The 10645-nt window shown below is 38.6% G+C and overlaps 1 protein-coding gene across 1 annotated transcript; it reads left to right on the forward strand.

Moving 5' to 3' along the window:
• Positions 1-6973: 6973 nt before the first annotated feature.
• Positions 6974-7794, forward strand: LOC133988225 (transcription factor HES-2-like). Its single transcript, XM_062427797.1, has 3 exons — positions 6974-7063; positions 7170-7353; positions 7463-7794. Exons 1-3 carry the CDS (start codon positions 6974-6976, stop codon positions 7792-7794), a joined length of 606 nt encoding a protein of 201 aa, XP_062283781.1.
• The last annotated feature ends 2851 nt before the right edge of the window (positions 7795-10645 follow it).

A 10645-nucleotide genomic window follows, 5' to 3' on the forward strand; every position in this document is an offset into this window, starting at 1 on the left:
TTACAGCCATGTAACTGAAAACTAAAACGAAAATAATACCCAGAGGGGAAACCATGGCGGTGTTTAAAGGATGTTTAGTAAGGACAGTGTGCATGGACATTAATCATTCGCGAGAAATATAAAGGTGATTGCACCAGATTTAGCCAGTAGCCAGTATCTATCTGTTGAACTACAGTAAACAAATAACCATAACATTACATAAAACACAATATATAATACAGTAATTATGAAGTACAATAAATAGGTACCGATAACCAAACACGGTAAGTTAAACAAAATAAGAGGCAGCTGAAATAGTTTGACATCATTACAAGACCTCTCGAGTCTACATGGTTTATATTAAGGTATTTTAAGAACTCAAATCGAAAAGCCTACATAACAATGAATAAGGGAGTCTGCTTGTCTCTACCACGGTTGCCTGATGGTGATGGTTACGGCATTTAGCACGTGACCTGGCTGTGAGGATGCTGATGCTGTCAGTGACGTCAAACGAGTCGTGCAAAGTAGAAAAAAAGTTTGCATTTCCTGGCTGGTGCAGCAGATGCTTTATGAAAATGGCGTTGTTTCAGGCGTGGGAAGCTCCTCGGCACATTTTGATAGGTCTTCATTTTGCCTCCCCAGAGGGGGCAGTGATACAATGTCGCATCAGTGCTATTGCAAAACGAACAAACAAAAACAACGCTATAGTGCATTTGACATTTGTATTTATATGGTAACATTTTGTATCTTTAAAAATGTAAAACAAAAACAAAAAACAGTACTTTTAACTGGTAATGTACAAATAATACATCTAGCCTACTGTATCTTGAAGCCACACAAAGAGAATCTCTTGTTGGTACACTAATACATTCATGATGTCATTCTTAGTTTTATATATCTGGTCCAGAGCTGTTCTTAACATAATAACAGCAACATAGTGGAGTATACTTTATATTATATCTATTTTCTGTTTTTTTGTTTTTTTTTTTTTTTTTTTACCAAAATTGTTATTTATGCACTCCAGGGCTCTGAGCTTCTTTGTTGCACTCATTGCATATCACTCATGATAACTATAACTGAATTACTCAGCAAAAACTCTTGATGATAGATCTTTTTTGAATGTTTTCCATTGAAACTCATCTTGACCAATGTCCCTCTTCATGATGGGGACTGATAATACAGCTGGTATGTTTGTGTTGCAGGAGTAATTCATTGGAGCAGGGCATAGTTCCTCTCAGGCAGAAGTCAAACACTTGGAAAACCTTTTCTCCATTTAATAACATCTCATGCATATTTTAAGTAATATGCCCTTATGCATATCAGAAAACACCAATTCGCTGCCATCTTTGTTATGCAGCCTCTTTTAGTGGTAGAGAACAATTAAGATAACTACAACTACACAAGGACAAACAAAACCTGTACTGTCAGACCTGAATTGGTGACTTCAGAGCCAGACTGAAGCACCACAAACAGATTCACCTGTCAAACACCCCCTGACTCTTCAGCACCATGGACAGCGATCACCTTACAAAGCACCAACACATGGAGCAAAAACGTCAACCAGTCATCCACAGCTGACTCCTCTTGATCTGAGATGAGAGGGCACAGAAGAGGGCTCATCATGGAAGCCTCAGAAGTAGCTAAAGAAAGCAGTGCCTAAATTTACAATATCTTAGAGACTGTTTAAATGACATCCCCTTGTATCTACCATGACCTGGATGTTGACACTGACCTTTCTATCTGTTGTGTTAATGGCGGAGAGGACAGAAGCCATTCCTGAAATTTTGCTCAGGTTCCTCTCAGGAAGGCTTTTCACTAGATCAAAGTAGATTACAGTCAATGTTATTTTATGACCTGTAATTTTACTAGTAGGGCCTAACGGATACTGAATTTGTGGGGCCAATGCCAATATCGATATCACAGAGTTAAATAGTTCTGATATGATAATCTGCCAATATCGATTTATCAGCAGATAATCTTATATTTACAGAATATATACATAAATACACATTTCTTTGCACTGATCCCTTAAATATGGTTATAAAACACTTGCGACAAAGATATGTAATGGAGGCATGATATTTTACAGCTTAACAATAAGATTTATTGTATAAAATGACATCACTGCTCTGGAACAGTAAACTTCACTGGGAATTTATTAATTATATGCAACTATAACTAAAAACACAGAACAAAAAAAATTATATATTAAACTTGAAGTAAGAAAAAGGATCAAATACACATAAAATGCTGCCTATATAACTTTTTCTTTTTTTTTTTTTTAAAGGTGGCGCACATCGAACAACTTATACACTGATACCTAGATAGGCCAATATCAGCTGGTATTATCAGTTGACTGATATATTGGTTGGACTATAGTAATTAGTCAGAATAAAAAGAGACCATGCAGCGATTGAGACTATGCGAACATGCTGGAAAAGTTGACCTTAAACATTATTCTTGACCATAGAAACAGTTTTAACGTTGAGTTTGCACTTACCTTGCCTTTACCTAAGCTTTCAGCCATATCTCATGGTCATCATTGTACTGAACAAACTCAATCCCCTAATGAACCCTAGCTGAATCCAAACCTCAATTTTCATTTGGACAGAAATGTTAAAGTAATTAAAAAATTATTTACTTGAATGCTCTCTGATGTATTATTCCTTGTGTTAAAAACAAACATAACCTCCACTCAACCATGTTGGAAATGGTTTTAACTTAGCTTCAAATTGTGTATGGGACTGAATGCACATGAAGTACCAGATGTGCCAAAGAGATTTAGAGAGCCAAGAGAAAGCGGTTGAGTCTGGCAAGCCTCAGGTTGTTGAGGAGTCAGTGTAGTGGGGGCAGGCTATTGAATTTGAGCTAGAACAGTTAAGCTCACTTCTTTGGTTGAAATACAACCCATCTAATCAAGTATCCCCACTTCCCTGTACTGCTACAATAGCAACACTGCTTTTTATCATGCTGTCACTTGCACAGGACATGAAAAACTGAGAGTGGAGAGCGATTCATTCTGAGAGGAGACTGTAGTGTTTTCATCCACTTATAGCAAAGGAGTATTTGTGATCCTACCAACAGTCTGAATTTAGCTTTATGTGCAACCAAAAGCTAATGATTATGAGCTCATAGGTTCAGAAAGCCAGAAACTTAAATGACTGCATCCAATCCTCTTATGAGAGAAAGTGTCTCCAGCCACAATTCCAAGGATAAATAAAGTGTCACATGAACAATGAGTATCATCAGTTAGTCCATAGTTGTGTGGGAAAGTCCCACTGCGTGAGATGGATCATGTGAACGCATCAGTCTATGGAAAATTCCAAAGAAGGTCAATAAATCTTCTATCTTCCTGGTCTTTATCTGTAAACCCTGATGAAGGCTATAATGACCCCAACCATGATGGCATTACTGATCAGGTACAACTCACCATGAGAGCCTGGAAAATAAGTGTCCACTGTAGACTTCATGGTTTCGGGACGTCTGACAAACAATGCCTTTAAGATTCATTCAGGAGCTCTGCATTTCTACACAGTATCCTAATGAGTTATCTTTATTTATTTTGGCATTATAATGTCAAACTGGCTTCCAATCATCCATCTCAGTATGATTATTTCTATAAAACACCATTGTGCTCCCTTGGTTATCAGTCTCTCTGAATCAGCACCAATCAAAAGCATCACAAAATGTGTAATTTATGTTCTTGTAATGCCTATCACAATATGTTCAGCTTGTGTGCTTAGTATAAGCATACATTTTTCTTTGATAAGTTTTTTAAATATGTTTCAGATGTTAAAATACAGCATGTCCTCTTACTTATCTGTATTTAATTTGAAGTAAATGACCGAGCAACAAGGCTCAGAGGATGCACAGACTTGTGAGATTTCTTACTATAAGTTGACATGAAAATAATTTAGCTTTTGTGTTTCAGTACGAGATAGTTCCATGTAAAACCTGGTTGTGGGATAACTGGATAAAAAGACCTAATATGTTGAGTAACTTGTTTAAACAAACTTATACACTTTGTAGTAACAAGAAAATGGAGCTGACTTGAGAAATCAGGCACATAACATACAACATACAGCACATACACGTTTTGAAATCATATTGACTTTTCTGGAGAATTGTGACACTCATTGAGTAATTATTTGAGCCCTGTTGATTTTGAGTCTACATTTTAATTAACACATGAGCGTTTTATTCTAATATTTTTTGGATGAAAGAAAGAAACACATAGGGCAACTTTAAAGTTGGACATGGTTGCCTTAATGTTTTATTGTTCTCCAGACATGTGTCACAGCATCATGCAGATAATGTGAGCATAGATTTTGGCTTGGGATGCCAAACTTCCTTTCAGATGCAGCCGCGATTTGGCTGGAAAACAAGTCTGGAAGCCTCCATGTAGCCGTGGTGGAGACTGAAGATCACCTTCAGCACTGCGCAGAGTCCGTCGATGCTTTTGGTTTCACGCCTCAATTAACCCGCGACGGCCCCATCTGTCTGAATGCTTTGGCTCGTGTCAGTCTCATGCCGTTTATAAACCAAGTACTCTAATAGACTTTTATTCTCAAACTCAACGATTGAAGTTTAAAATGTTTTCCCTGAAAACATTAGATACTGAATCATCTTTTGATTTATATTAATCTCTTGTCCTACTAACATTGTTGATGATGTTTTGCAGCCCTACTTGTAATAATTCTAAAGGATAAATAATAATATGTAATAAAACATTTTGCCATTTTTATTAATCTGATTTAATTGTAATATAACTGATTGGAAAATACAAGTGTGGCTATAAGCCTGTTTCACATTGTTTCATTTGGATAATTAATTGTCCCCTTACGGTGCACATGAAATAAAGCTGCAATATTCCAGTTAGGCTTTCTCTTTACTCCCTGAATTATGCGTAAATAGCCACGCAATGAATTAGATGACCTACAGTTTAACTGGTAGAAAATAAAGATGCTAATCATATCCCTGTCCCACAGAGTTGCCGAAAAACTCTTCGTAATTCCACTTTTCTGTACAGTACATCCTCCAACAAAAGATCACTGTGCTCTCAGCTTGCACAGATGGATACCCACGCTAAAACCGGGACAAAAAGGGTCCTAACCGAAGCTCCTCTGACTTCTTTTTTTGTGCTTACTTCGAAGGGCTCGTTCCCATACTGGACTTAATGGCAGTTATTTGGGGCCCCTTGGGGCAGGACGCGTGCAAAACGGTGCATCTATAATGTTTGAAAAAAGAAGGGTTGAAAACCCTCAAGCTACAGCAGGACAGCTTGCAGCCGAAGAACAGCGTCCTCTTAATGATATGAGCTTTTTGAGCGGAATGTTTCCAGATGTAAATTACATTTACATTCAATAGATGAACTTTGATAAACAATTTGGTGCGTAAATGCTGTGCGTAAAACATGTTCCATATCTGAAATGTAAATGTCAAGTAATATTCAACACAAAACGATCTATAAGTGAACAGTCTTCAACATTTCTCGTAGGAAATGATGTTACCATAATCATTTTAACAATTTTAAATAGATTTTGTTTAATTTGATGTGTGTTTTTCCTGTGAACTTTTACTATAAATGTTAAGACTTCCTAATGGTGTCTTGTATTAACATGATATAGCTTTATAACTATTTTTATTGTTTTTATGCGCTGTGGCCCAAGCCTCCCTCCCTCCAAAACAGACACAACGTTGAAACACATCGATGGTGAGGGGACACGAGAACAGGAGCCGGGATGCTGATGGGAGCAGCAGTGGGAGACAGAGGAGGGGGGAGGGGTGTATGTAGAGACAGAGGATGAGAGGGGAGGGGAGCTCCCCATCTGCTGCACGGTTGTGGCGCGTGCCGAACGCGTGAATCCTACTGGCAGCTCACTGCACAGTTTAGCTTAATGTTGAACAGCAGAGATTGACACTATGTTGTTATACTGAAATGAAAACTGTTATTAAATCATCTTCATTAGATTTATATTGGTATATCCCAGTGATTTGTGGGATTTTTGTGGGACTGGAACTTCGAAAGGCTCAAGTCTTTTATACTGGATCATAATACTCGTAGCCCATCACCCCTCCGTTGTTGAAGCTGTGCTTTACATGTCTCTGTACGCACATATACACGCAGCTCTCTGCTCAGCACTGCGTGGGTTCCAGGTTGTCCATGTCATCCAGTCTCCTCCCCCTCTGCTCCAGGTAAACACCGTGTTGTTGGTATTGGAAACAAGCTGCTGAGGGTCCACAAGCAGATGTTAATCCATACATAGCGTGGCTTGGGTATCTGGTTTATTAATTTTAGGAATAGATTAGTTCTGTCACCTCAGAAACACTCGTCTGGTTCTGTGTTTCTTTTGTTGTGGCGTTAGACAAGCGGGCCATAGGCATTATTAATACATGGAATTCATTCATTTATTACGATATTTTCATTATAACAATCCAACTTTTTAATTATTTATTTATAACTACAACTTTCTGTTTTGTCATCAAAAAAGCTATATCTTTTACTGATTTGGCCGTTCCTTATCAGGGAATTAGAGGGAAGAATAAGCAAACTCTATGAATATCAGTTTACAACAAAGGCAGACGAAAAAATAAGCAATCTTTAGTGTAGAAAACGACACGAAATGCTGCCTGGTATACCCTGTCTATTAATGAAAAACAACATTGTTAGATGGTTTGTATGTGTAATTAGATCTTGGGTGAACGTTAAAGCGTTACAAAATGTAAATGCAACAAAGCGCAACATCATCACCAAACTCTGCATACCAGCGGTACACGGAGGGGGCAAACTTGACCAGATGGCCCAGACAGGAGCTCCACTCATTTCCCAAAGGCATCGCCCCCCTGCTTCAAACCCCCAGCACTGTGGCTTGTGTTCCCTCCCCTCTGACGCGCCGGATCCACATAAATAGGAGGCTCTCCATCTCTGCAGCACACTTCAGCTTAGTCGCTCCAAGAGCAAGTACCTCCCCTCAAAAAACACTACAAGCAGAAAATGAGTCCCAGCATCACTACTGAGGCCAACCAGCCTCTCCCTGCCAGGTCCACCGTGGCCCAGAGAAAACAAGCCAACGAGCTAAGAAAGGTAAGAAAAAGAGAAAACTACACAGACCTTCTTATCACTGGAAATGTTTTCTGATTTGACTTTTAAGTGCAGCCGAATAACGTTTTTTTTCCGCAATTTCCTCTAGACGCTGAAACCCTTGCTGGAAAAGAGAAGACGTGCTCGTATTAATGACAGTCTCAGTCATTTGAAGAGCTTGATTCTGCCTCTGGTTGGCAAAGACAACGCACGCTACTCCAAGCTGGAGAAAGCTGATATTCTGGAAATGACCGTCCGGTTCCTCAGAGACCTTCCCACCAGCCCAGTTAAAAGTGAGTATCATCTCTTAAACTGCCATGTGCATTCCATAAACTCTTCCGTTCATATTTAAGGTTAAGCGTGAGATTCAAACCTCTAATCAAATATCTTCTCTTTTTCCAGACTCTGCAGACAGTTACAGGGAAGGCTACAAAGCCTGCCTCCAGCGCGTCTCCGCTCTGCTTCCCAAAACAAGCTTGGATCAAGACGCGTGCCAGCGGGTGAATGACTTCGTTCAGCGGTCCATGACCGCGACGGTCACCCCAACTTGTCTGAACTGCTGCGCCCAGACCTCCAAAACCATCCCTCAGTTCCAGCAGCGACTCCATAGCCTAAGATCCAGCTTCAGCTCAAGACTGGAGAGCGAGTCCCGCAGCAGCAGCAGCTCAGTGGCTCTCAGCAGAGCGCAGCCAGGCCCGCAGGCTGTCAGCGCTACCATGTGGAGACCTTGGTAGATTAGATGGACATTTATCTTATGTGTTATTTATTTTGTGATGTTATTTATGCTGTTTGTATTCATATATCCCCAACCTTAGCGATTAAGATGAAGAAATATTGGAGTTGCTGTATAATGACTTTAATAAGCATTTAGCTCATTTTGCGTTTAATGCCAGAAGGCACACGAGCACAGATCTCAAAGAAACTGTACAGTTTATGAGCTTTTTTAAATGCAATCCTCTTTGGGGTTTCAAAGATACGGGTTGTAGACAACACTTTTGTAAAACCCCAAGGGTTATTTTGTTCGAGGTTTGCACGATGGACTTAAAAGTATTTTGGTCTGTGCAAAAGAATAGTCCGTAAACACTATGTGTTAAATAGGATCATACATTCATTGACGGCATGTAAGAAAAAATATGTTTTGTGACACTTGAAATGTTTTGTCATCGATGAGCTTTTTTAAATAAACGAACTGAAATAGAAGATTTATTGTTTGATCTTTTTGTTGTGGTCTATGGATCTCAAATGTGTCATTAATCCCACACATCGTGACGAGAGGAATCTCAGGGATATGAGAGAAATAAAAAAGGCGCGCAAACGCAGGAAGCCACAGGTCATCCTGAGCCTATTGATGCTGATGAGCAGCTGCTCTATTGTTGCTGGATGAGAGGCGCCTCTCTTTTGCCGCCAAATTGGTGGGAAGAAGTTGGACTGGTTGTGTGTGATGGAACACACACTGAGATGAGGGTGGGGGGTGGCAGGGTAGGGTTAAGTACAATGAAAAAATCGACAAAGCCCAAACAAACACTTTTCTTTAAAAATAATTAAGCCTATCCTGCCATTAAGAGGCTTAAAGTCATCCAAATATTTTACATTTCACAGTAAATAACATCACTATAACATTTCATTATTTTTTTCTGTGATATAGGTGGCTTGTATCCTGAATTTTTGAGAATGTTCCGTTTAATTAAAAAAAAACCCAAAAACTTCATTACATTTAGAGAAACTGCAACCTTTCCGGCACAGATCAGCTCCTCATCAGGTGCAGAGCACACCCAAGGAGAGAGTATACACTTTATAAACAACATTGGTTTTTCATCCCTGAATTAAAAGACAAATTGTAGAGACCTGACACCCACCTCAGACCGGTATCTTAATCTTTATTTCAGTGCAAAGTGATATTGAATTGTTCTGTGGTAATGTAGTTGAGGGCAGTGTTGGTGTATTCAAAGGTCCATCAGACTTCAATCCCAACTTTTTAAATGCAAAAAAACTAATTCAAATCAATCTCCTTTCACATTACAATTCACAGTTTTCTGATAAATGCAGTGTTTTTAGATAGACAATTCACAAATCGTGTATGTTGGAGAATTGTTGAATAAACCAATAATGGTGAGGAAATATTATCTGTTTATATTTAAGCTCTCCAAATTGACTTTCAAATTGCGGGGCATGAACTGAAACTAGTGGCTATCTATGGGAAGGAAAGTCATATGAAAACATATGGTTTTATTTGGAAAATGGTCAGTAATAAAGTAAATTCAACTGCAAAATCATATTTGCTGTAAACTACAGGTGGATATTTATAAGTCTCAAAACAATACTAACACTGAAATAGTTCTTGCTCTCCACAATGGCGATGAATATACCACCCCATTGTAAGAGATGGAGGACAAAATCCTCAGTCTTCCTCTTGTAAAAATATACATCCCTAATTTCAGCTGAAGCTATTGTGAGGATTCAGCAATATTTTGTCAAGTTGACATCTTCTATTCATAGTCTGTTTACCTCTTTGTGGTCCCAGTGGTAGAAGGATAGTAACACAAATAGGGAAAAAGTCTAACTTGGAAAATGCTGAGGCATATTAGTTTTGGCTGTCTGTGGATTTTGTTCCCCGTCACTTACATTCACATTGTTTAAAAAGAGATCTCTTTGTGGCCAGAATGAACAGGAAAAACGATTACATTGAACAAAAACTCTGGTAATTATCAACATGTATAGGGACTTGATAAAATGTGAACTCATTTGTATTTTGTTGTTATGGAAGTTAAATTCATTTTTGGACAAAAACTTCATAGAGGTTACAAAGCATGAACAGAGACTTATGAAGAATTAGATGAAATATCAAGAGAATAATCAACTGTCACTAAACACGTAAGATCAAAATGATGAAGTAAGATTGAAAAAATGAAAGCAAACAGACATGCAACAGATTAAAATGTGTTAGAAGATACATCAAATGGGAAATACAATCCAGTTGAAACCGTGGAGCACATTAAAATATTCCAAGCACGTAAGTAGTTTAGAAACATGGATAGCTTGTCTCAAATGGAAATATAATGGATTTGAAAGCCTGCAAAAAAAGAGAGAGAGAGGGGGCCTTTAAGCTTTCTGTCTGACTGAAGCATGTTCCACTCAGAGGGAGCACCATATATCACTAATACCAGGCTATCAAGGATCAAAGAAGCAGAAAAAGTGTTTCTTAGTCGTCTGCATCAGTGTGTAAGTCTGAGTGAAGCAAAAACTGGGGGGCAACCTTTTTATACAAAGCAAAATAATGGCTACAGACAGCAGAGTTAGTAGTAAACTGCAAAGCGCCATGGTAAACAGAGTTGAAAGGGTGAAGGTGTTGTGAAGAGGGATGTTTTTAAAGGCATCTCATAATTCAGAACAGACAGAAATATGGCGGAAAGAAAGAAAAACATATAAGATAATATAAGATAAGAAGTACTTAAACAAAAGCCAACTCTTAGCTTTGTTTTTGTTTTTTTCCAACAAGTTGTCATATGTAATGTAATGTGTCATTGCCACTGAGAAGACAAGCACATATGACATAACAGTTCAGGATACACTGCCAAAATGCACTGC

Source organism: Scomber scombrus, chromosome 10 (assembly GCF_963691925.1).
Source record: "Scomber scombrus chromosome 10, fScoSco1.1, whole genome shotgun sequence".
Lineage (NCBI taxonomy): Eukaryota > Metazoa > Chordata > Actinopteri > Scombriformes > Scombridae > Scomber > Scomber scombrus.

Coding starts and splice junctions, on each gene's coding strand:
- LOC133988225 (XM_062427797.1), top strand. CDS start 6,974: ATGAGTCCCAGCATCACTACTGAGGCCAACCAGCCTCTCCCTGCCAGG. Junction 7,064..7,169: donor AAGCCAACGAGCTAAGAAAG/GTAAGAAAAAGA, acceptor AATTTCCTCTAG/ACGCTGAAACCCTTGCTGGA. Junction 7,354..7,462: donor TCCCACCAGCCCAGTTAAAA/GTGAGTATCATC, acceptor CTCTTTTTCCAG/ACTCTGCAGACAGTTACAGG.